The sequence below is a fragment of the Heteronotia binoei genome, chromosome 4 (assembly GCF_032191835.1).
Source record: "Heteronotia binoei isolate CCM8104 ecotype False Entrance Well chromosome 4, APGP_CSIRO_Hbin_v1, whole genome shotgun sequence".
Taxonomy (NCBI): domain Eukaryota; kingdom Metazoa; phylum Chordata; class Lepidosauria; order Squamata; family Gekkonidae; genus Heteronotia; species Heteronotia binoei.
In genome coordinates, this window is record NC_083226.1 from 61,090,306 (window position 1) to 61,116,002 (window position 25,697).

The window sequence follows — 25,697 nt, forward strand, 5'->3', positions numbered from 1 at the left end:
ACGTAGGGCCCTTGCTTTCTACATCGAAAAGACACGTCCCTTCCATAATGACCCTAGACTTTTTGTAGCCTATGGAACCCACAAGCAGGGACACAAAATCTCAACACAGAGATTTTCAAAATGGATAGTGGCTGCCATTACCTTATGCTACCAACTGGCTAAGCAGCCAGTACCTGAACGACCACGAGCTCATTCCACTCGAGCCGTTTCCACATCATCAGCCTTCTGTAGAGGCGTCCCAATGGAAGACATCTGTGCTGCTGTGGTCTGGTCTTCTCCATCTATGTTTGCCACGCACTACGCCTTAGACGTTCGTGCTCGGCGTGACGCATCCTTCGGACAGGCTGTACTGCGTTTCATTTTTGACTGATGTCTCCAGTCTTCTGTCCTGTAAGTACATTACTTCTACTTCCTATATGCATAATTAATTCTGCCTTTCTATTACAGAACCAGCACCCACCTCCAGGCAGGTCAGCTTACCAGTCACCCATGTGTTGGACTGCACAGAGACCATGATGAAGATAAACAGGTTGCTTACCTGTAACTGATGATCTTCGAGTGGTCATCTGTGCAGTCACACACATGGGTTATCCACCCGGATCGAACCCGACCTCAGAGAATTCAAAGCAATCTTAGGCGTTAATTTTGGAGTGCATTCCCTCTCGGTCTGGGGAGAACGCATCCACTGCGCATGCCTGAAGCGAGAGGAAGGCGCTCCACCCACCCAGTTTCTTCTAGCTGCTGTATAGAGAAAAATGTTAATGAAGGAGAGCATAAACCAGCAGTGGGGAAGGCTGGGTGGGCGTGTGTGACTGCACAGATGACCACTCGAAGATCATCAGTTACAGGTAAGCAACCTGTTTTTATCTGTATTCAAACATCTTTGGGGAAAGGAACAAAACAACACCAAGTATTAAAATGCATATATTCCATGTATATTAACAGTTTATATTAAAGTGCCACAGAGAAGTAATTGTGCACCACTTGAAACTAATTTACTTAGAGCAAGTCATAAGTATTCTTTTCATTCCTGTGTATAGAATACATTTCATTTAGAAGACTTAGTTATTTCTGTGTAAGATATTTAGTTTAGAAGTCTAAAATGTTGTTACTTCTTGAATTGCAGTCTTTAAAATACATAATATAAATCCTTCCTGTTTGAGTCCAACACTTTATGACCTTTTTAGTTTTTATTACTTTCTGTCATTAAACGTTTTCCTAATTAGACTGTGATTGACACAATCTCCAATATTTTCCCTCTGTTATGTTGTCATGGAAACAGATGCATCTCGAGCACTTCCAGAGTTTGGGGAAGTTGAAATCTCTTCTTTGCCAGATGGTACTACTTTTGAGGATATCAAGTCATTGCAGAGTCTGTATCGAGAGCACTGTGAGGTAAGAAAGAAGTATTCTTTACCACTGCACATTCTATCATGTAGTCAAGAGTTCTTGATATGACACCAAAACCAACAGATAAATCTGAAGATTACCTTTCCTCCCTGAAAAACAGAATACGATAGGGAGGACTAATCACAATAGCAAGCATGTATTGTTTGTAAAGATAGGCACAGTTGTGGATAGCTCCTTTAAGCTTGCCTGCACTCAGCAGAGCCACATGAGTATTCTTTATGCTGCATTGCTTTTGAATTTTTGTGGCCCTAATTTTTATTTTAGACACCAATTAGATGTTGAATTTTTATAAAATTTGAAATAAAAACACTAAAATGGTAATATAATGTCTTCCATTAATATGATTAATCTGTGTAATCATTTATGCAAGACTCAGTCTGCAAGGCCCCAGGGTGAGGTCATCCCCTAACACTTCTGATCTCTTGGTCATTATTAAGCAATTATTAAGCAATTTTTTTTGCCGCTGTATTACGCAGTGTTGGACTGGATGGGCCATTGGCCTGATCCAACATGACTTCTCTTATGTTCCTAAGTGTGGACAGTCCACAGTACAGAGCCAACATTTGAGCCGAACTTGGGCTGATTTGGGGCTTTGGAAACAATGTTTAGGGAAGAGGTATTCCCCAAACATTCACCAAACTTTGGCCTGTTTGGTTTGGCTCTTCAGAGCTGCTTGGTTTGGCTCTGTGGGCTCAGCTGTCTCAGGCTCACCCACACTGCCCCTTTTAGAGAGCCAGTTTGGTGTAGTGGTTAAGTATGCAGACTTTTATCAGGAAGAACCGAGTTTGATCCCCCACTGCTCCACTTGCAGCTGCTGGAATGGCTTTGGGTCAGCCATATCTCTCTCAGAGGTTGTTCTTGAAAGAGCAGCTGCTGTGAGAGCTCTCTCAGCCCCACCCACCTCACAGGATGTCTGTTGTGGGGAAGAAGATAAAGGAGATTGTAAACCACTCTGAGACTCTGATTCAGAGAGAAGGTCAGGGTATAAATTTGCAGTCTTCTTCTTCTTTAACAAGCTGTGGGAGGAAGCCCAAGACAGCTGGACTTGCAGAAATGTGGGGTGAAATGCCCCCAGGAAGCACTTCATCCCCATATTTAACCTTTTGGTTTTGCTCCCTCTCTCTTTAAAGTGCCAGGGAGCAAAACCAATGTGTTAAATGGCTAGCAGCCATTTAAACCTTCAGTTTTGCTCCCTGCCACTTTGAAGGTGGGGCAAAACCAGACAGTTAAATGAAATCACTTCCTGGGCGATGCCCCCTCTTTCTCCTGGCCTTAGCTCACCCTGACTAGGAGAAGGGAAACTCCTTTTTGGGTGATTTCTCCCTTTCTCCTGCCCATGGCCGGCCAGCTCAGCATGGTCAGGAGAAATGAAGAAGTGAAACCCCTTCCTGCACAGCCCCCCCTTTCTCCTGACCATAGCTCACTGTGACCAGAAGGAAGGGAGAAGGAAAGCTTTTTCTGGGTGACCCCCCCCCCCCTCCTGACTGTTGTAAGCTGTGGCCAAGAATAAATGAGAAGGGAAGTCCCTTTCTGGGAGATTCCCCCCCCCCCCGGTTCTCCCATGTCCTGAACTTGCTGGACCAGTTCAATCCACATGAGGCCAGTTCGGTTTGGAGTTCAGTCCATGGACTGCCTAGAGCCCAAACCAAACTGCTTTTTTTTCTGTGCCCATTCCTCCTCCACAGGATTGTGTACTTACTCCCCTAATCTTTCCCCTCTCCAGCACTAATATCTATTACTTTGCATTACCAGCCTTAACCATGGCTAAAGCTCAGAGCTACACTGATTTCACCCATGGTCCATCATCGTGACTTCTGTTCAGTCCCACATGGGGTCTGTGCAGTCGCAAGCCTGTGATGGGAGGAGTATTTCCAAAGCTTTCCAGAAGATTAAAGAGCCTAGAAGTGCTCCCCTCCCTTCTGTTTTGCTTCAATGTTTCCTGCCCAATTGAGCAAGTGATGGAGGTGAGGAGAGCACTTCTCCAGTTCTCTCTTCGCTGCCATGAGGAGGGGACATTTTTATCCAAATCTTTCACTTACTGTTCCTGAAGGAGAATTCTTTTCATTGTACAAGTCTTGAATAGGAGAGATGGCTTTATTTTAAAAAGCATGGAGAATGCGGAACAAAGATGGAACAAAATCTTGAGCTCAACTTGCATCTGCTCTGCCTCAGCGAGGGCATAATACCACCTCCTGTAATGTGTGCCAGTTGTTCACCTCGAAGGCCTGTAATGAAAGAGTGGTGCAGCTGAAAGCACTCCTCTGAGAAGACAACAATGGGGGGGGGCTTTGAGTCTAGATCAGAAGAAAGGGGTCATGCAGAAAAAGAGTCATAGCAACCCCTGTGGTCTCAGCACTTACCACCATGCCACTGGAGCTAATGGGGAAAAATGTATTGGATGCAATGGACAGGATCAGAGCCTCCACCGAAAAAAGCAAAGAAAAAAGAAAAAAAAGGCAAAACATATTTCTCTGACATCATCCTGATGCCAGTGATCACCATCATCTTAATACCATGGCACACCCTTGCCTCAACATCAACTGTCTTCATCCACCCAATGTCAGGATGGGTCTTCCCTTAGGCATCAAAAGACAGCCAACCTCAGAGTCGGCTCTCAGCCTCTCCATAAAGGGGTAGGGACCAACCATTCCCCTTGGGCAGTGAAATGGAGCAACTCACTAGCCCCCAGACACATCACCACCACCACCTGAATCTCCAAAGTCATTGGAGGATGACATCTTCAAGGTACCCACTTCTCCAGCACTGGTGGCTCATCCTTACTCCCTGCAGCAACATCAACAAAGAGAAGCACCTATGTCATGATCCTGGGCCTAGTGAGGCCTGCAGGCCCAGAGAAACCTGCCTAGGAGTTACAAAAGAGCCTACATTTCCCAGGATCCCTTCTGTCCCTCTGACTGAGTGGCAAGGTTTTGGAGGGAAACTAGTCCAGAGAGGGGTGGGGCCTGAGAGGAGAACATAAAAAGGCCAAGTCCTTTTCCTGGAAGGCTGAGCTGGAGGCAGGCTGTAGCCTAGAGCTTGCAGCAGGGGAAAGATCCCTTACCCAATGGTGTAAGTGTTGGTTATTAGATTAGAGACTTTATAGATAAACGCTTCAGGGCTTTTTGTTTATTCACACCAAGCTTTACTGTATATATATTTCACTGTTTTACCCATTTATTGTTTTACCCATTTATTATTTGAGCACTGTTGTTGTTATACTCCTCGGGTCCTCATGTCTTCTTGGTCACATTTAAAGGGTATTTCTTAATAAGGAAGACAAGGGTGGTTGGAAGCTCTGGGCCCTCTATACAGACCCTTACTAGAGTGGTGGCAGCCAGTAGAAGGCCCTGCTAGGCCTGGCTGAGTGACAACCTAGCACTCCATTTTCTTGATTTCAACCACAGGGACTTTGGCTTCCATATCTGACAATGTCATGGGAACAATAGCCAATATACTTACCACTCTGTGGTTCAACACCCTCACAAACTTGACTCCAAGAGGCAGAAGGATTGTTCAACTCAGCCAGTGGAGTTGGAGCCTTAATTACAGTTCCAAAGTCAACTCAGTAGGAGAAACTAGTCTCCCCAGTGGAGGGCAAAAAGATGTATTCAGAGCAAGTCATTCAAATGGCTAAAGCGCTAGAACTAGAAAATCTCTCTCTTTAAAACACACACACACACACAGAATACAAACATTGATACAAAAAAAATTCACCCCTCCCCCCCACAAAAAAAGAAAATCAACCTGCAATGAACATGTAACAACAAAGGAAACAAACGACGCTAACAAATTGAAGCTCAACAGAGAACTCAGCATTCAGCATGTATACAGGAAGAAAGATTTATTTATTTATCCTTTCCCCCTCCCTTTAAACAAGTATAATTGGAATACAGAGAGGTTTACTTACATTTTTCCCATAATCTGACAGAGAGCTTAAACATGCTTTGAGCATTATTCTGTTATAAGATAAAGTCATTATTAACTCATTATTCTGAGTTATAAAATAAAGTCATGCCACTTAAAAAAAAAAAACAGGTTTTGGGTTTATCTTTAATTATCCTGATTTAGTTAATTTTTCAGTCATACCTATCTGCTATAATGTAATACACCAAGATTGTAATGTTAATAATTCTACAGATTTCCAACTTTTATCTATTGTCCTGTAGGCTGCCATTAATGTAAACACTATCATTCCTTTAGATGTCATTTTTTAATTTTTCTCCCATATTGTTAATAGAGTCAAAGTTGGTGTGGCACAAATTATTTGGCATGTAATCTTAGCCACTTCTACAAAAATCAGCTTGCTAATCACCTTGCTGATTACAATTTCCCCAGTGTTTTTTATTTGTATTGTGGAACTAGACAATCTCCATACTGAACCCAAGCCATCTGATCCTGTCATGAAGTTTCTTGAACTGGTTGGCCAACTTTGGTTACCCAGGACATCTGGATTCTGTCAATAATAAATGTTGAGTTTTTTCAGTATTTAAACTGATTCATTGATGTCAGTCCCCCACCATTGCCTCACCCCCCCTCTCTATTGCTAACCCAAGAGACAGCAGACCTCCTACAGAAAGGGAAAATAAGAGAAGTTCAATCCTCAGACATCAATGCTGGATTTTATTTGAGATATTTTGCCATAGAAAGAAAAAGGCCTATTCTAGACCTTAGGACTCACAACCAACATCTGGCACTGAAAATTTAAAATATCCCTCTAACAGGTTTTGCCACTGTTGAACTAGGGAATGTGGTTTGCTATCCTTGATCTAAAGGATACCTACTTCCACATTACCATCCATGAATCCTGAGGGATGTAGTTGAGATTCCAGTGTGGGGAACATTGTTTTATGAGTACACAGTTTTAACCTTTGGATTAGGCACTGCACAGGGAGTCTTCATTTAATGTGTTTTTGCAGTGCTTGCTCACCTCAGGCTGAGGGGCTGCACAATTTAACCCTACCTTGACAAATGGTTATTTGCAGATGCTTCCCCCCAGTTACTGCGCAATCACTTGGAAATAGTGCTTTGAACCTTGGAGTCACAGGTTCATACTTAATTGTGAAATATTCCCCCTGCATCCCACTCAAACCGTTGAATTCATTATCTCGAATACAAATAGGTTCTTGATACGGCATATATAATACATTTTCCTTTGCACCATGATATATTATTTATCTGTTAAATATTCTAATAAATATGTAGAAGCAGGGCTTCTTTTGAGCAGGAATGCAGTTCCAGCTGGCTTGGCATCAGGGGTGTAGCCTAATATGCAAATGATTTTCTTCTGGGCTTTTTCTACAAAGAAGCCCTGTGTGAAACAATGTCAGGGTGTGGCCTAATATGCAAATGAGTTCCTGCTGGGCTTTTTCTACCAAAAAAGCCCTGTGTAGAAGTGGAAAAAAATATATAAGACTGAATACGTAATAATGTGAATCATACTGAATCCCCAGAGACCAATGACACCTGTAAGGCAGGATGGGGCAAGCCCAAAACTGCAGGCTATTTAATGGACAAATGGCAATACTTAGTGGCCAATTTAGACTACTGGAGGCGAGACCCAGGCTGCATTGAAGAACATAGGACATCAGGATGCTAGAGAAGTGAGCCACCCTCTTCAGGACAACTGGGGGCTCACCCATGATCTTTGGGGAAATGTCAGGACTCGCTTGAGCAAAGGAAGCTGTGATCTCCATGAGGAAGTCGGTGTGGGGGAGCCATTTCATTCACTGAGCACTGTATTGGGAGAACACAAATTAAAACTGAGCAGTGTATGAGTGTTTTGTTGACCCTGTGACAGTAGTAATGACAAAACTGATGACGTACTCTAAATATATTAGCTATGAAGTTTGAAATTTAAAATGCTGAATACAATCATATCCCAATAAAAGTAAGAACCTTAAAAATTATAATGAAGGGAATGTAAGGGAAGATATTTTCCGTCTTATACATTTTGTACTACATGATGGTTCTCAACAAATGCAATTATTTTGTATAACCCCCTTTTTTCCTTTCCCTTTTCTGTATTCCCATTATCTCCTTAAATAAAAAAACCCATTGACTTCATTGGGGCTCACATAGATTCTATACAGGGCAGGTCTTATCTTCTGGCCGAAAGGGCATACACCATTCACACCATGATCCAGTACTTGTGGACTAATAGATTTCAGTTGGCCTTACAGATTCAAAAATTGCTGAGTTTGATGGCATCCACACAACAGCAGTCATTCTGTATACCAGATTATATGTGAGGCCCTCACAGAATTGGCTTCTCAATAATAATCAAAATATATTAGTTGTGAAATTTAAAATGCTGAATGCAGTCATATCTCAACAAGAGTAAGAAATACTGTATTTTATAGATATACATTTATTTTATTATTTATTTACCTTTGATTTATATCCTGCCCATTCCAAAACGGACTCGGTGGCTGACAGTCATAATAAAACCAACAGTCTCAATTACAGGTATAAAACGATAAAACATAAACAATTTACAATTTAAAATAAAATATTAGTGCTATACAGAATCTTAACGCATAGGCGGATCAGATTATATCTTCTATTTATCTGTTGGTGGTCCTTCTGGTGGAATTGCCCACCAGCATAGAAGTGGCAGCCTTCTCCCACTAGTTACTATAGGCCTGTTTAAAAAGTTTGGTTTTACAAGCCCTGCGGAATTGGGAGAGATCCTGCAGAGCTATCATGGCCTTGAGGAGAGCATTCCACAGCTTTGGTGCTGCCACTGAGAAGGCCCTGGCTCATATAGAGCCTGGTCTGACCTCCCTTGGTCCGGGGATGGACAACAGATTTTGAGTTCTCAAATGCAATGCTTTCTGGGGAACATATGGGGAAGGGTGGTCCCTTAGATAGACAGGTCCTCAGCCATATAGGGCTTTAAAGGTCAATACCAGCACTTTGAAACAGACTCTGTACACAATAGGCAGTCAGTGCAGCTCTTTCAACATTGGTTGAATGTGCTCCCATCAACGGAGCTCCATTAACAACCGTGTCACAGCTTTCTGCACTAGCTGCAGTCTCTGAATCAGAGTCAAGTAGCCCCATGTAGAGGTACTACAGTAGTCTATTCTTGAGGTGACCATAACATGGATCACCATTGCTCAGTTGCAGCGCTCGAGAAAAAGGGCCAACTGTCGTACCCACTGCAGATGCAAAAAGGCAGACTTGGCAGTAGTTGCTACCTGGACCTCCATGGACAAGGAGGGCTCCAGGAGCATTCCTAGGCTCTTGACCTTCAGGGCTTGAATTAGTGGTGCCCCATCAAAGGGGATCTGCTTTCCTGGGCCACTGTGACTCAGATAGAGAACCTCTGTCTTCGTTGGATTCAACTTCAGTCGACTCAGCCTGAGCCAAGATGTCACAGCTTGTAATGCCAGGTCCAACGGGGCACAGCCAGATCAGCCACCCATCAATAGATAGAGCTGGGTGTCATCTGCATATTGATGGCACCCCAGCCCATGCCTCCTGACAATCTGGGCAAGGGGGCACATGTATATGTTAAATAACATCAGGGTCAGAACTGCCCCTTGCAACACACCACATGTGAATGGGTGCCTCCAGGACAATTCTTCCCATATCACCACCCTTTGTCCCCAACCCTGAAGGAAAGAGGCCAGCCATTGCAAGGTGGACCCCTGAATCCCCACGTCGGCGAGGCAGCTAGACAGTAGCTGGTGGTCAACCGTATCACATGTGGCTGACAGATCTAGTAATAACAGCACTGTTGAGCTGCCTCAATCCATATGTTGTAGGAGGTCATCTATGAGGGCAACCAAAACCGTCTCTGTCCCATGACCTGGACGAAAACCGGACTGGAACAGGTCCAGTGCAAAAGTGTCATCCAGGAATCCTTGCAACTGAGTCACCACAGCTCGCTCTATATCCTTACCCTTAAAAATTATAATGAAGGGGATATAAGGGAGAGTCCAGTTGTGAAGACTCTCTATATCCAGGATGATTATTAGTATGTTGGTTTGGTGAAAAGAGATTGGCAGTCTACTCAGAGGCTCTGAGTTGAGTACCCATGCACATGATAACAAGATTTTTTTGGATGCATCTTTGGTGATCTGGGGGACACACTGTGGTCCATTTCAAACAAAACGCAACTAGTCACAAGAAAGTCAAAATTACACATTAATGTGCTTGAATTAAGAGCAATCAGGTATGCTCTCACCTCTTTTATAGCTCTTCTTGCCAGGAAAAGAGAATTGCTGGTCATTTACAATGCAACAGCAAAATTCTACTTAAACAAGCAAGGGAGGCACAGGTTCCTAGCTCTAGGCAAAGAAGCATTACCCATCTGGCAGTGGGCTATCCAGCTCAAACTGTTCCTGTCAGCCATCTATATATCAGGAATTCCTTGGTGGGGAGATACATAGACCATGAATGGTCAACTAACAACCATTATTTATCTTTCAGGAATGGGGCCAACCTGAGATAGAACACTTTGCATCCAGAGAAAGCACCAATGGTCCCCCCCCCATTTTTGCTCCAGGGTGGCATCAGTCAGATTTTATGGGGGATGTGTTCCAATTCAGATGAAATGGCCACCTGTTCTATGGTTTCCCTTCAGTATAATCCACAACGCTATTGTGATTCTGAATTGAGGGCAGAGAACTTTGCATGTATTCTAATAGCCCCATACCCTGGAGAGTGTGGTACCCAAACTTCTGGACCCTTTTAAGACAGATACACAGATTACTCCCTCGGCTAGATGATCTATTCCATGTGGGATGCTTTCTCCATCCCAATGTGAGGTCCTTGCACTTCACAGTATGGCTGGTCCGGCATTAGGAACATGGTCAGAGAGGAGTGGAAGTTGTCACTGCTTCCCATAAGCCATCCACTCATAAATCCTGCTTCTCAAGGTGGAGGAGATTTTCCACTTGGTTAGCTAGGAAGGGAATCCAGCCAGATATTTGCACATTATCACACATTTTCAATTCTATCCCTAAAAGGTGAGGGTTTAGCAACTTCATCTTGTAAGGTACATCTGGTGGCATCTCTGCTTTCAGCACAGGGGTTGGGGGTGCAATGGTGTTTTTGGCACCTCAGTCTGAAGAGTTCCTGAAGGGTTTGCTAATCCTCTGAACCTATGGCAAAGTCTGAAGTGTCTGTTTTATCATACAAAACTGTCTTCCTACTGGCTATTACAGCAGCATGTAGAGTGGAAGAGATACATGCGTTCCGTTGTGACCCCCCCCCCTCCACAAAATTCTATGCTGTCAAAGTAGTACTGTAGTTTGTTTTGAACTTCCTACCAAAAGTAGTCTCCCAATTCCATTTGACTCAGATTATCACCCTACCAGTTTTCTTCCCATCTCCAGAACCTCTGCTTCAGAACAGACATTACATACACCTGATGTTAGAGCACTCCTTATTTGAATTGTCCGAAAGAGAAGATTGGGATTTATTTATTTGTTTTAGTGGCTCAAATAAGATAAATCAGTTTCTTCTCAGACTTTATCTAGATGGGTAGTATCTGCTAAAAAATAGCCTACAAATGTGACATCTGATTCTGCTGAAAGCTCACTTCACCAGGGTCCAAGCATTTTCAATGGCTTTCTTTGCAAGGGTGTTGTTAGCTGACATGTGCAAAGCAGCTACCTGGTTGACTCCCTTGCCATTCATCAAGCATTACTCCACTTATGTAGATTCCAGAAATAAGGTGGCTGTGGAAAAAGAAGTTCCACAATCGAATTTTCACTGATCAGCCCACACCTACTTCCTCAGTACGTGAGCTCGCTACTCTCTCATGTGGGACTACACAGAAACCATGATGTTGAAAACAGTGTTGCACTTACCTGTACCTGTTGTTCATCAAGTGGTCTTCTGTGCAAGTATGCATTCCTCTCTCCTTTCTCCACTGTGAGCTGTTTTACCTAACCCCTTAATTTCCTGCATTTGAGGAGGACTGAGGGAAGAGCACTGTCCCTGCCTCCATCATGTGCTTAGTTGGGTAGGAAATGCCAGCATGGGACAGGGTAGAATAGTGCTTCTAGGCTCTTGAATCTTCTGGAAAGCTTTGGAAATTGTCCTCCCACTGAAGGCCTGTGATTTTGCAGGCCCCATATGTGCCTGCACAGAAGACCACTTGATAAACAAGTTACAGGTGAGTACAACACTGTTTAATGGTCTTATTTTAATAGTCACACTATTACTGAAACATCTTTGAAATTACATGGTGTGCTGCATGAGCTGCAACAAAGACAAAATTCTGGCTTCGATGTGAAGTTCTATAGGCTGTGGTTCAGTCCCTAACATTTCCAAATAAAGGATCTAAGATAGTATTAGAGAAAGACCTTTCTTTGCTTGAGACTCCAGAGAGCTGCTGGCAGCCATAACAAATAATACTTAGTGAGATGTACAACTGTGTGACTCACCATAAGGCATTCAGGTAATTGAATCAGAGGTGTCCAAAGGCAAATGGCTGGGGCTGATGGGAGTTGTAGGCAAAAAACATCTGGAGAGCTACCAATGGCCACCCCTGGTTTATATGATGCAGTATTTACTTGACTTCTGTGATCAGTGTCTGATCTTGATAAGGCTGATTAACTGCAAACTCCAATTAGTGTTAACCAGAGTTAAGGTATTGCCAATGTAAGCTTTAACAGTTTCAGGTCAGAAGGGACAAATGTGCACAAGAATTTTTTTTCCAGTGGAACATTCCATCTTAGGTGAATGTTGTTAAGATTTAGGATGCTGTCCTGCATTTTGGGTTCCATGGTAATTGTACATGGTGAGAGAAGGCACTGTTTTGTCTGCTCAAAAGGAGACCTGATCCATTGTAATTGAAACCAAATGTGAACTTGTTAATTCCCATTTAGCAAATTGACATTTGCAAACATTATTCTTCTTTGCTTATATTATTATTCATTGTAGTTCTTTAGTTTTGAATCCTGATCATTCCATTCAGATTTTGCTTTGTTTTTTTCCATCAGTGATGTGTCTGGCATCACATGTGACAATCTTTGGTTTCCTAATGGGTAATGAATCTAGTTATTTATTTTTACATGGCTGATTTGAAAGCTCGATTAAGTACAAGAGAGGGCAGAACTCATAGCATTGTACAAATAGAATCGTTTGTTCAATATCTGTCATACAGAGGATGGAGGAATATCTGTATCTGCTTTGTATTTCTAGGCTATATTGGATGTTGTAGTGAACCTTCAGTTTAGCCTAATAGAAAAATTGTGGCAAACTTTCTGGCGCTATTCTCCTTCAACAACAACCGATGGCACTATTACTGAACCAAGGTTGGTTAATTTTTTTTTGATAGCTTGTTAACAACAATAATTTAGTAGCATTTTTCAAATAAAAGAAAAATGTAAATTTACCTTCTGACTAGAAAGTTCTCTAATTACTAGATTAAACTGATATTTTATTATAGCTGCAGGATGTATTAATATGCATATCATTTTATTTTATGAAAGCAGGGCACAGTTACTTTCTCATGAAATAGTATTCAATCCAAAGACCATTCTGTCACTGCTGCATAAAATGGTGCTTTTTGGCTAGAACTCTAGAGGCCATGAATCAGTCATTACAACACAAAGTGCCTCAGGGCAGTTGGGTGTGTTTCAGACATCTCTGATGTTTTATTTAAAAAGCTTTGAAGTCCATTGTTCTTTTTATCTTCATGTAAATGCATTTTCATTTATTCATTTAATACATTTGTTCACACCAGCAATCTGAGTGAAATAGAAAGTCGACTTCCGAAAGCAAAGCTGATTACTCTGTGCAAAAATGAGTCAATTCTGAAATGGATGTGTAACTGTGACCATGTGATGTACCAGGCTTTGGTGGAGATACTCATTCCTGACGTCCTTAGACCTATTCCTAGTAAGTTGACTATAGAAGACGTCTTGTAAGGATTCTTTTTTTGTTGTTCTGGTGATCTTGTGCCTACAGAACTTCCCATGGAGCCCTTTAGGAGTAACTCTGAAGGCAGCTTGGGGTGCAGTTCTTTTAATTTACAGCATAGAAAGGTACATCTTGCATTAATAAATATTGCACATAAAGTGTAAGACTTAACAACTTTATATATATATTCTTTTTAAAAAACTAGGTTTCAACATGTGTATATACTTACCTAAATCATGCTTTTAGGATATAATTACCTAAATCATGCTTTTGCTACAATAAAAGTGCTTATTTTATTTTTATAGGTTGCTATTCCTTTGAATTTTTCTTGTCTGTATTGACAGCCTCCCAAATGCACTGGTATCCACTTGTTTTTTCATGGCTTCAGCAAATGGAAGACTTAATACCTAGTGATGCATGTACAGTAGTAACATGTCAGTGGTAATGTGTCATGAAAAAGCACTTTTTCCATGACCATGGTATTGCTGATCTAGTAGTACGCAGTTGCGTATTTACTCCTCAGTTCTGTACAATCATTAGCTTTTCAAGTATAGAGGAAAACATTTTAGGACATGTTTGAATCCACCCTAATGTCTTATAGGAGATTTATAACTTGGTAGGTTAAATGATTTATCAGGAAGCTCTTTTATCAGAAACAGTTTCTTAACATTATTTCCCCCCCTATTATCTCTTTTCTTTCAAAAAGCCAGATATAGAGTGATGTTCTCAGCATCTAACTAAAAATATTATACCTTGGCGAGCTAGTCATTAACAAATTGTTCTACTTGAGAACAGAATGTTTGTTTCCAAGATAAAATTATTCAGACCAAGGGAATGTATTTTGTTACTGTTTTCCAATAGAAAGCCAATTTATTGGGGATTCTAGCAAAACAGATTTCCACTATAAAGCATTAGTTCTTTCCTTCACACTATAATAAATATGTATAAATTTACTTTCCATTAACAATGATGGTTAGTGATTTCTGTGGGGAAGAAAATCTGTATACTTGCACAGGTGTCATGTTCTTTCTGTGAACAATTATTTTGTAGTTAGATGAGAAGCTATCGTGCCTCGAAATAAAAGTATAGAATCATAGAGTTAGAAGGGACCTCCACAGTCATCTAGTCCAATCCCCTGCACAATGCAGGAAACTCACAAATACCTCCCCATAAATTCACAGGATTCTCACTGCAGTCAGATGACCATCTAGCCTCTGTTTAAAAACTTCCAATGAAAGAGAAGCCAATTTCTCTTAAGTCACTATGGATGTTTCTATTACAGTTCTTAAAAAATATTTAAAAGCACATCCAATTTTGCAAGAATATGCTACTTGTGAATGAAGAACAATAATTCACTATTTATATTATTTTTGGCACAACACAAGTTAATTATGGAACACAGTCCAAATATCGGGCATCTTCTGATGCCTTTTTTAAAAAAATTTAAACTGTTGGTATACATTGATATGTAAATGTTATGTTAAGTACAGTGAAAAAACCAGGGAAGTATATGATTCAGAATTATCGGTTAATGCTTGCCATTTTAAAAAAAAATATATTTTAATAGTTTGAATGGAGAGTAAGGGATATTCTTTTAAATTTTAAAAAAGTCTCACCAAATATACATCCATTCATCCATCTATCCGTTTGTCTCTATATCTGACTTAATGACAAGGCAAAGAAAAACTGAGAATTATTTCTGTATATATTTAGAAACAAAGGATAGAATGGGCAGGAAAGCATGGCCTGACTTCATAGATGTTTTAGACATTGTATGACAGTAGGCAGGGACATTTGGGCCAAACGTTTTGCCTACTCTGGATCTAGATGTTACAGGATAATCTGTCAGTAATATTTGTCTTGGGGAAGCACATTGCTGAAATACTAAGACAAATAATAAACTGGCTTTAACTATATCAGAAGCAGTAAACAAGGCACAGAGATCAGGACTGTTAGATTACAAGAGAGTGAAAAAATAACGGAAGGGAAATATGAAGATTGCAGAGAAGATAGATAACTCAATTGCAACAAAAGATTTTGGACAAATATGCGTACCTGAATCAGTGGGAATGGGTGGAGGGAATAGGATAGAATTGAGTTGACAAGATGGTTCTATGATTAACTGAGAAAATACACATTAACTTGTTGCTTGGTCTGGCTAGAATACCCCCAGAAATTTAAAAAGTAAAGGTAGGCCCCTTGCAAGCACCAGTCGCTTTCAACTCTGGGGTGACATTGCATCACGACGTTTTCATGGCAGACTTTTTATGGGGTGGTTTGCCATTGCCTTCCCCAGACATCTACACTTTTCCCCCAGCAAGCTGGGTACTCGTTTTACTGACCTAGGAAGGATGGAAGGCTGAGTCAACCTTGAACCGGCTACTTGAACCCAGCTTCCACCGAGATCGAACTCAGGTCATGAGCAAAGAGCTTAGACTGCAGTACTGCAGCTTTACTACTCTGTGTTCATGGAGCTTTCAAGAGTTTAACTGAGCCAAAATGTGAAATGTTGATTTTTCTAGAGTCTAGACATTTAACTACAATCACTAAAATTGGCCTCCCTTTCACAGGACTGGAAGATAAGCATTGTAACACCATTTTTTTTTTTAAGAAAGGATTCAGGGGCAAGCCAGGAAATTACAGGCACATTAACCCAACCAGTCCCTGGTAATTTGATGAAAAGCATAATATCTAATCCTAAAATTAGAAGCTAAAAAATCCTAAAATTAGAAGCTATTGAGATTTACAAACACCAGCACAATTTTAACAGAAAGGAAGAAGGCATTTTCATCCACCAATCTTGGTACCCAGCTCTGCAAAACACTCTACAGACTATAAATTGCAGAAAGTCTCAGAACAACCAGCAAATTCCACAGAACAATCAGCACAGTCAACAACCATCTTCCTTATCTTCAAACCCCTTCCAACCTTCCCAGCAATTAACACAGAACAATGGTCACATTCAACAGCCAGTTTCCTTATCACTACCCTTCCAGGAAGCACCACCAAACAATGGGCACATCCACAAAACAATTGCCCTTTCATCACACCCCCTCCAGCCTACAAATAGCAGCTCTCCAGCAGCCCTGGCCCCACTCAATGCTCAGCAGCCAAGAAGGTCTGAGCGCCTGCTCTGGCTGCAACGCCACTGAGGATGTTCTCCGCAGCTGAGAACGAAACGTCTGGAAGGAAAACTTTCTCCAGTAGAACACGGCACTTGATCCCAAAAGATTCTACAAACCCTAATCCTAAAATTGTTAAAAGTGGGGCTTTTTTAAATTAGGAATGCACAGGAACACATTGGGGTGTGACCTGATATGCAAATAATTTGCTGATGGGATTTTTCTACAAAAAAGCCCTGTGTGAAACAATGTTGTCAGGGGGTGTGGCCTAATATGCAAATGAGTTCCTAATGGGCTTTTTTGTAGAAAAATGTATAGCATAAGCATTGCTCAGGAAAAGTCAACATGGCTATGCAACATCTGCCTCACCAACAGTTTAGAATTCTCTGGGAGTGTTAATATTTTATTTTTATTTATTTTTATTTTATTCCATTTGTATCTCACCCTGCTCGCCTAGGCGGGGAGGTTGTAGATAAGTGTAATGTGGTAGGTGAGTATATATTTGAGACTTCCGAAAGATTTATGACAAAATCCCTTACAGAGTCCTGAGTAAGCCTTGCAGCCATGGTATGATACAGTGGTTCCTCATAGGCAATTATTTTTTTGCAGTCATTCTGTTAAACTAATCATATTTTGTAGGGTTTAGGGTAATCAGCGAGGTACCTTTGTTTGCAGGTGACACAGTTATTCAGGGCAATGAAAATCTAAGCAGACTGTGGAGAGCCGAAAAAGGACTTTTCCAGACTAAATAGATGGACAGTAATATGACAAATGAGATTAATTGTAAGCACAATACTGCACATTGGGACAAATAAACCCAGTTATGTATACTGTTGGGATTTAAATTGCCTATGATCAACCAAGAAATAGAACTTGAAGTTGCAAGAAATGTATCAAAGAATAAGAAAACATGATTTTTTGTTCTCTGAGGTATAAGGGTGGGTCAGTTTGTAGTTTTGGGAAAGCATTTACTCTGGTCACAGAGCAGACAGGATCTTTAGGCTTTTAGGGACTAAGGGGAGGTACTTTGCTCCCCAATCCTGACATTTCCTGGAAAAGCCCCTACTTGGGAAAATTGTACTTTTAAAGCAAATAATCCAACAACAAGTGAGCAACTAAAAAGAGAAAGAAATCTCACTGGGACTTGAACATAAATCTGTTAATATCTGTGCGAGCCACCTCTGCAGAAACCACTCCAAGATTATCCGAATGACCACCTTTGCCTAAGATATTTTAGTCCTAAAAATAAGGATGGACAAGACCACTTCACCTCTATACCATGAGGAATGGAAATTAACAGTAAGTGAACACATTTTCCTTTCTCTGGCAGTATGGGTGAGACAGTCTGTACTTCTGGGATGTAGAAAAAACTGTTCATTCCAGAGTGGGACCAAATGTCACTTCAGTTTTTGCCATGAAACAGCATCCATTGAAATTAAGGCTTCAGAATCCAGATGGCAGAAGAAATGATGTGATGGTCGACTGCCCAACATGAAGACTACCAAAGACAAAATTATGTATGTTGCTGAGGAAATCATTTCCTAAGAAAAGATGCAGTCATTTTCTGTGGTGGTGCTGAGTCCCTACATTGGTTTAGCATATCTATATTGTTCATAATGTAATGATCTTTAACAGATAGAACATTATTAGAAAGACCTGTTAAAAAAGGCAAGTGGTGATTCAGACCTTGCAAAGTTCCACATGCTGGACACAAAGGACTCAGACCTCTTAATGTCTAAGCAGTGCCTATTCTTTCAAGTGTATGGGACAGGACCAAAGAAGGAGACAGCAGTTTCATTCATCCCATAAAACACTAAACATTAGACCACTCTACAGTTAGGGGAAATAGATTCTTATATATAGAATGGGTATCAAGTTCTCTGCATTCTATAACACGTACAAAAGGCATATTGATTACATAGGAAAATCTGTAACATAGATGACTGAAGGGAATACACAATGTCAGAAACCAGTGAACCTGTGAGTTGCAGAGTATTTCATCCCTCGCTAACCTCATAACCTTTAAATTGACTGCTAGCTGCTACCCTGAGTTACTAGCACTCCTTTATTACAGTCAGTTTGAATTAATTCTTCCAGCTGTAGTTTGTGTGGATCTGTGAATGTAGCCAGATATGCACACCTATCCCTTTTGAGTTTTGCTTCCATTGGAAATACATGCTAGAAGCTCTCTCTCTTTCCCTCTCTGTGGCAGTGTCCTTTTTGAGACAACTCATTTCAAAAACTGTCCCTACTCAAACTCTCAACTGTTCTCATTAAGAGATGTAAATGTGGACTGCCCCTTGCACATGAAAACCTTTGCACTTGGGGAGAAAAAGGAGTCAAGAAGAAACTGTATAGAGGCTCATAAGGTAAAGAAGGACGCCTTCCATATAACCATGTGTCCCTGGAAAGGAGACTTGTCATCTATTGGAAAACCCAGTGATATCAAAAGAATGGTAGTGACTTCTATCAAAACAGCGATTAAACTGAGGGCCCCAAGATACAGTATGCTATCCCCACAGCCTAGTACAGGAAATTCCTGCAGATGGATCACTGGAGTAAACATTACTTTTGCCACAAACATTATGATGACTGACCAGTGTCTTATTGATGTGTTGACTAAGGGTCAGTCTCCTTTTCCTCCAGGTACTATTGAAGCCCCAGCTAAAAACACAGAATTCTAGACAGCTGGCACTCATCCTGGAATATGATCTCTCTGAAGTTCCTAGAATTATTTTCTAAGTGTTCCTCTCATAGAATTCTGCAGGGACGAGATAGCTATACATTCTATAAACATGTTTTGAAGCAGTGCTGGATTAAACCCTGTGGAGGCCCCTAGGCAGTCAAAAAATTATCTCAGAGTCAGAGCACCCACCCCACCACCCCCACTGCAGCCTGCAGGCCCCTTTTCAAAAGGCCCTTTGACAAAGCTGCGGGGTAGAGGCAGAGAGAGGCAAACTTGGCAATGAAGCCAACAGCAGCTGCACCAGTAGGGTTGCCAATCCCCAGGTGGGGGCAGGGGATCCTCCGGTTTGAAGACCCTCCCCCCACTTCAGGGTCGTCAGATAGTGTGGGGGGGGAGGGAAATGTCTGCTGGGAACTCTATTATTCCCTATGGAGATTTATTCCCATAGAAAATCATGGAGAATTGATCTGCAGGTATCTGGGGCTCTGGAGGGGCTGTTTTTTGGGATAGAGGCACCAAATTTTCAGTATAGCACTTAGTGCCTTTCTCCAAAATACCCCCCCAAGTTTCAAAAAGATTGGACCAGGGGGTCCAATTCTATGAGCCCCAAAAGAAGGTGTCCCTATCCTTCATTATTTCCTATGGAAGGAAGGAATTGAAAAGGTGTGCTGTCCCTTTAAATGTGATGGCCAGAACTCCCTTTGGAGTTCAATTATGCTTGTCACAGCCTTGATCTTGGCTCCACCCCTAATGTCTCCTGGCTCCACCCCCAAAGTCCCCAGATATTTCTTGAATTGGACTTGGCAACCCTACGCACCAGGCAAGTTGGGCAAAGAGTGGCTCACTTGCTGGCTGTGTGTGCAGGCTGGGAGGGCTGCAAGAGGGGAAAAACTGGGGGGCAGAAGCTGGCCCGGGGCTCCTAAAGGAGTAGGGGCCCATAGGCCAGTGCCTACTTGGCCTAATTGTTAATCTGGTCCTGTTTTGAAGGAGTCTTGTGTGGAATCTCTTCTGTGAATTCTGGCAATTTTCTGCAGTGCCAAATACATACTTTTCTTCTGGAACAATTATCCCAACACTTCCAGAACTTACCTGAACTATAACTGTTCCCCTGGAAACAGGAATTCTCCCTGTATGCAGGTGTTGATAACCTCATAGCTACAAGAGGGGGTTAGATAAATATATGGAGCAGAGGTCCATCAGTGGCTATTAGCCAAAGTGTGTGTGTGTGTGTGTGTGTGTGTGTGTGTGTATATATATATATATATATATATATAAATAATTTGGCCACTGTGTGACAGAGTCTTGGACTGGACGGACCATTGGCCTGATCCAACATGGCTTCTCTTATGTTCTTATGTTCATAAAAAGGAATCTGCCAACTTGAACTGTGATGCCTCTTCTCCACTCACATAGAGGGCATACCACCCTCTACAACCTCTCTTATACAGGTAATGGGGTCATATGTAGGCGAGGATGTCACACTTATCGGTACCACCCTTGTTGTCTCTTAAAATCTGCCAAAAGTCAAGACCATCTCACACCTTGGGTCCTCTCTCACTCCCAAAGACATCCGCAGACAGGCTAGCCCAGCCCCCTTTAATAATCACCCCCACTCAACAGAGCTTGGGGCTCAAAAAACTATTCCAATCACTCGCTGCCACCATTCATTCATATCCTATAATATATATGTATGTATAGACCAAGATACTAAACTGTGTGGCTATGCTTCTTTCCCTTAGACACACAGCCCACAGGGTTAATCAAAACAATAAACTTTTATATATAAGAATAAGGCATTGGAAAGTAAAGTCTAAGAAATGTTTCACTTCTATTGAACTTTTGAACTGAAGTCCTATACCTGCAATCAGGATCCTTTACTATTTTCAGCCTGTTCCAAGCAGCTATTCTATACAGTTTCCTTCAGTCAGAAAATCCCCTTTCACCTCAGCTCTTGAGCTGTCAGCTTCTCTGCTACTAACCCCAAGTGGAAGTTTTTCAACCGCCTTGTTTCAGGTCACCATCTCCGAACATTCCATCCATTCTCATTGGTTGCTGTTAGATAGAGGTGGAACCCAGTCTGTCTGTCCCTTCTCCAAGACACTGTCATAGGTGGAGGCCTTCCAAGGAAAATTTACTTGGAATTTTATTCAGATTTGTTCAAATTAATTTAAACTGTGCCTTTTCTGTGCTTACCTATTTAGCACCATTAAATACATATTTTAGCACATTTATTTAACATTTTATCTTACTACACAATACTTATATGCTATACTTATTTACTTAACCATTCTTCTCACTTCCTGGAGAGGTCTGCTACTACAATTTCATGTTCACTTTTTGTTTCCCTGGGTGGGGGACATATTAAACACATTTAAGTCTTATACATAATACTTGCATGCTATACTTATTTACTTGACCTAATTTTCCCTTCCTGGAGAGGCCTGTCGTGACATTTTTATGTCCATTTATATATACTGAGCTGAAGTTTCTCCTCACCTTTCTTCACATATGCAATCCTGATAAACCTTTATTGAAATATAATCTCAGCTAAATAGTCAGGTCGCTGGTCTTGTCTAAGTCCTTGCTAGTAAACCCAAAAATTTGCACCAGTCAGTGTGTCTTGAATCTGGGATGGGCTCTTCCTAGTAGATAGTTGTTTGTTCCTCCTCACTGGATGCAGTGTCTGTATCTTCTTGGGATTTCAAACTTGGGAAGTCCATGAGGTATTGTATTTCACATAGTATTCGCAGATCCCACACTTCTGAGTGACCCAGTTCATTTTTCACATTACTGGATCCTGCTGACATGGGACCTGCCACATTCACTTGATTAACAGGAATGCTTGGCTACTCCATCGTTTTTACAACTGCCTCTGTATAGGTGTGCTGTGTTTCCTTCTTCCAGTGAGCAACACAAAAAAATAGACTGATCTCCTTCATGTTTTTTACCTTAAGAGCAATGCTCCAAGTTGAGTTAGTGTGAGCTAGCTCACAGTGTTTTAGCCTCTGGTGCTCACATTTTTGTCTTTGCTCTGGGGCCATTCTTTCTGAGCTGACTAATTTATGCAGTAGCCAAATCACTTCCACAAAATTTTAATGCCAGTAGCTCACAGACTTGAGGAAGTATTGCTTAAGAGGGCTCTGGCCACACCCAAACTCCATTTTTTTCACACACAGCAACAGGTGTTCTCTACTTTACCAGTGCTTTTTACATCAAGAACACCCCCAAGCTGAGATTAGTATCCCACCGCTTACAGCATCAATTTAAGTGATTCCCCTTCTCCAGTCACACAGAGTGCCTACTATCCTCTACTCTTATTCAGGTAATAATAATAATAATAATAATAATAAATTTATTCTTATATCCCACCCTCCCCCGCCGAGGCGGACTCAGGGCGGCTCACATGACATGGTTTACACCATGATTACAATAAAATACAATCATTACAATAAAAGACAATTAAAATAGTTAAATACATTCAAATTAAGTTAAATAAACAAAATATTATCAGCTACAGATTAAAGTGCTACAGTTCAATATATGTGTAGGATGGCTAGGTGTCATTACCCGGGTTCCATCTTAAATGCAAGTTGACAGAGGGTGGTTTTGCAAGCCCTGCGAAACTGATTTAGGTCTTGCAGGGCTCGCACCTCCTCTGGTAGTTGATTCCACCATTGGGGAGCCATTGTAGAGAAGGCCTGCTCCCTCATTGTTTTCAGTCTGGCCTAACCTTGGTCCAGGGATTCGTAGTAGATTTTGGGAACTGGATCTCAGTGCTCTCTAGGGAACATATGGAGAGAGGCGGTCCCTAAGGTAGGCAGGTCCTCGGCCATGTAGGGCTTTAAAGGTAATAACCAGCACCTTGTAACGAACTCGGTACACAATTGGCAGCCAGTGCAGCTCCCGCAGCCTAGGCTGTACGTGTTCCCACCGGGGTAGTCCCACTAACAGCCTGGCCGCTGCATTCTGCACTAGCTGTAGTTTCCGCGTTCGGTACAAGGGCAGCCCCATGTAGAGGGCATTACAGTAGTCCAGCCTCGAGGTGACCATTGCATGGATCACAGTTGTCAGGAAGGGGGCCAACTGCCTCGCCCTCCTAAGGTGGAAGAAGGCGGATTTGGCAGTGGCAGCTATCTGGGCCTCCATTGTCAAGGAAGCCTCCAGTAGCACTCCCAAGCTCTTGACCCTGCGCACTGGTATCAGTGACGCACCATCAAAAGTTGGTAGGGAGATCTCCCCTCCTGGCCCGCCGCGACCCACGCAGAGGACCTCTGACTTTGCTGGATTCAGATTTAGCCCACTCAGCCTGAGCCAACCCGCCACGGCTTGCAACGCCCGGTCCAGGTTTATAGGGACATCGTCAGTCTGGCCGTCCATCAATAGATAGAGCTGGGTGTCATCAGCATACTGGTGGCAACCCAGCCCATACCTCCAGGCAATCTGCGCAAGGGGGCGCATGTAGATGTTAAACAACATCGGGAAGAGAACTGCCCCCTGAGGCACCCCACAATTAAGTAGTCGTCTCTGGGACAGCTCTCCTCCAATCGCCACCCTTTGTCCCCAACCTTCAAGGAAGGAGGAGAGCCACTGTAAGGCTAGCCCCCGAATTCCTGCGTCGGGTTATAAGTAGGTGAGGACTTCATACTTGCCACCCATCTTGTCTTTCTAAAAATTTACAGAAAGTCATCTCGCTCCTCGGGTCCTCCCTCTCTCTCACTCACAGAGACATCCACAGACTGAGTAGGCCAGCCCCCTTAATCAGCTCTCGGCGTGCTTTCACACAAGAGATTTGGCCTGACCTAGCCCTGCCTCCCATTTGGATTAAAACCACACGCAAGCACATCTGCCCTCTGAGCTGCACCCATTCTCACCCCATCCCCAGACGCCTTATATCCGCATTTAAAAGCTATCTGGATTTTCTCAGTAGCTTCCCCCTGATTCAGATGTAGGTTGCATAATCGGCTGCTTAGTGAATGCCCAGGCGCTACTCATGAGCAGAAGAGCTGTGTGATCGTGCCAAGCTGTTTCCAGAACCACCGGGTGTTGGTTTTTCTCCCTAACCCTTCTCCAAGGTGTGCTTGTGTGCTCTGCATGACCACACAGATGGGGGACTTTTAAAAAAAAACACCCTTTCCACAGCGGGTCTGTGGTTGAGCCATGCTAGCAGTGTGAACGCGGAACCACTGATTGCTGCTGGGATCCTGTCGCTTCAATGGTGGCTGTGATCTCTCTAAAATGGACCTGAATGAATCAAGTTATTTCGCCTTGAGATACTATTGTGTCAGTTTCCAAGTGTGATAGCACCCTTGGTCACACAGAGCCACTGGGCTTGCGGCTCAAACACTGTTGCAGTCATTCACTGCTATGGTTCATTCATATCGTATAATATATCTGTATAGATCATGATATTAAACTTTGTATTTGCTTCTTTCACTCAGACATGTGGCCCACAGGGTTAATCAAAACAAGAAACTTTTATTTGTAAGAACAAAACACTGAGAAACGTAAATCTCAGAACTCTTGAACTAAGGTCCTGTACCTATAATTGGAATCCTTTTACTGTTTTCAGCCTGTTCCAAGCATCTCTTCTATACAGTTCCTCTCAGTCAGAAAAGCCCTTTTCACTTCATCCTCTTAAGCTGTCAACTTCTCTGCTACTTTTTTTTTTTCAGAGGCCTGCTGGGATCTTGCTTGCAGGATGATGTGGACTGCTCAACAACCCACTGTGACAAGGTTGCTTGATACTTTGCAGATAAAATCTCTCACAACTATACTGACTTGGGCTCTATATTACCAGTGATAGAATCAGATGCCAAAGTGCTGGCTTGTCCATCTGTTGTCCATGTGCCTTTCAACTTATTCAGTCCATGTTATGTGGACAAAATTATTGGAAGTCTACAACCTACTAACTGCTTGTACAACCTGTGTCCCTTCTGTTGCTTAAATTTGTCAGGGTGGTGGCAGCATACTGGGTCTGGAAAACACTAAATGCCTTGAGGGTTACCCCCGCCTTGAAACATGTGGTGGCATGCTTAATTCCTAAAGAAATCTATTCTGGACTGAGGAGAGCTGAATAACTATCAACCAGTCTTGAATATATACAATGTTCTGGAGAAAGATGATTGAACAAGAGGCGGCTGGACAACTCAGTGGCTTCCTGGACAAAGTTGCTCATGAGTATGGAATTTAAAAATTATAAACACCTTAGTGTTCTGCAAGCAAAATTGCAAATATGCCCAATATGAGAGAAAACTGCAAGCTGATGTACTCCCCAATATTTCTTAAGAAAGCTTAAGCTTTCTGCCCATACACTGCATCTTGATCCAGTTCAGGCCCCCACGTACCTGGGGATCAGATTTCACCTGGAAACTCCCAATATGCATCTGTTTGACAGAAACTACAATGGACCTAGGAACACTCTAATGTATCTTTATGCCCCTAAAGAATCAGTAAGCTCCTGCAGTATATTTCTGACTGAACTCTTCTTCCCTGAAGAACTTAGAGAAGTGTGTGAGAGGACTCGGAGTCATGTATCCTGCCTTTTCCCATTTTAGTCCTGGGATTACTGCATGTAGATGCGGAGCCCTCTGTTTCCTACA

At 42.2% G+C, this 25,697-nt stretch overlaps 1 protein-coding gene across 7 annotated transcripts in view; it reads left to right on the forward strand.

The window, feature by feature from the left end:
* Nucleotides 1-25,697, forward strand: part of RFX3 (regulatory factor X3) — a 325,131-nt gene that overhangs the window by 281,519 nt on the left and 17,915 nt on the right. For all 7 annotated transcript variants that reach the window (XM_060237388.1, XM_060237389.1, XM_060237390.1 and 4 more), the window contains 3 exons: nucleotides 1,283-1,395; nucleotides 12,571-12,683; nucleotides 13,115-13,269. In XM_060237388.1, coding sequence (XP_060093371.1) covers nucleotides 1,283-1,395; nucleotides 12,571-12,683; nucleotides 13,115-13,269 — 381 coding nt within the window. The remainder of the gene's footprint in view (nucleotides 1-1,282; nucleotides 1,396-12,570; nucleotides 12,684-13,114; nucleotides 13,270-25,697) is intronic.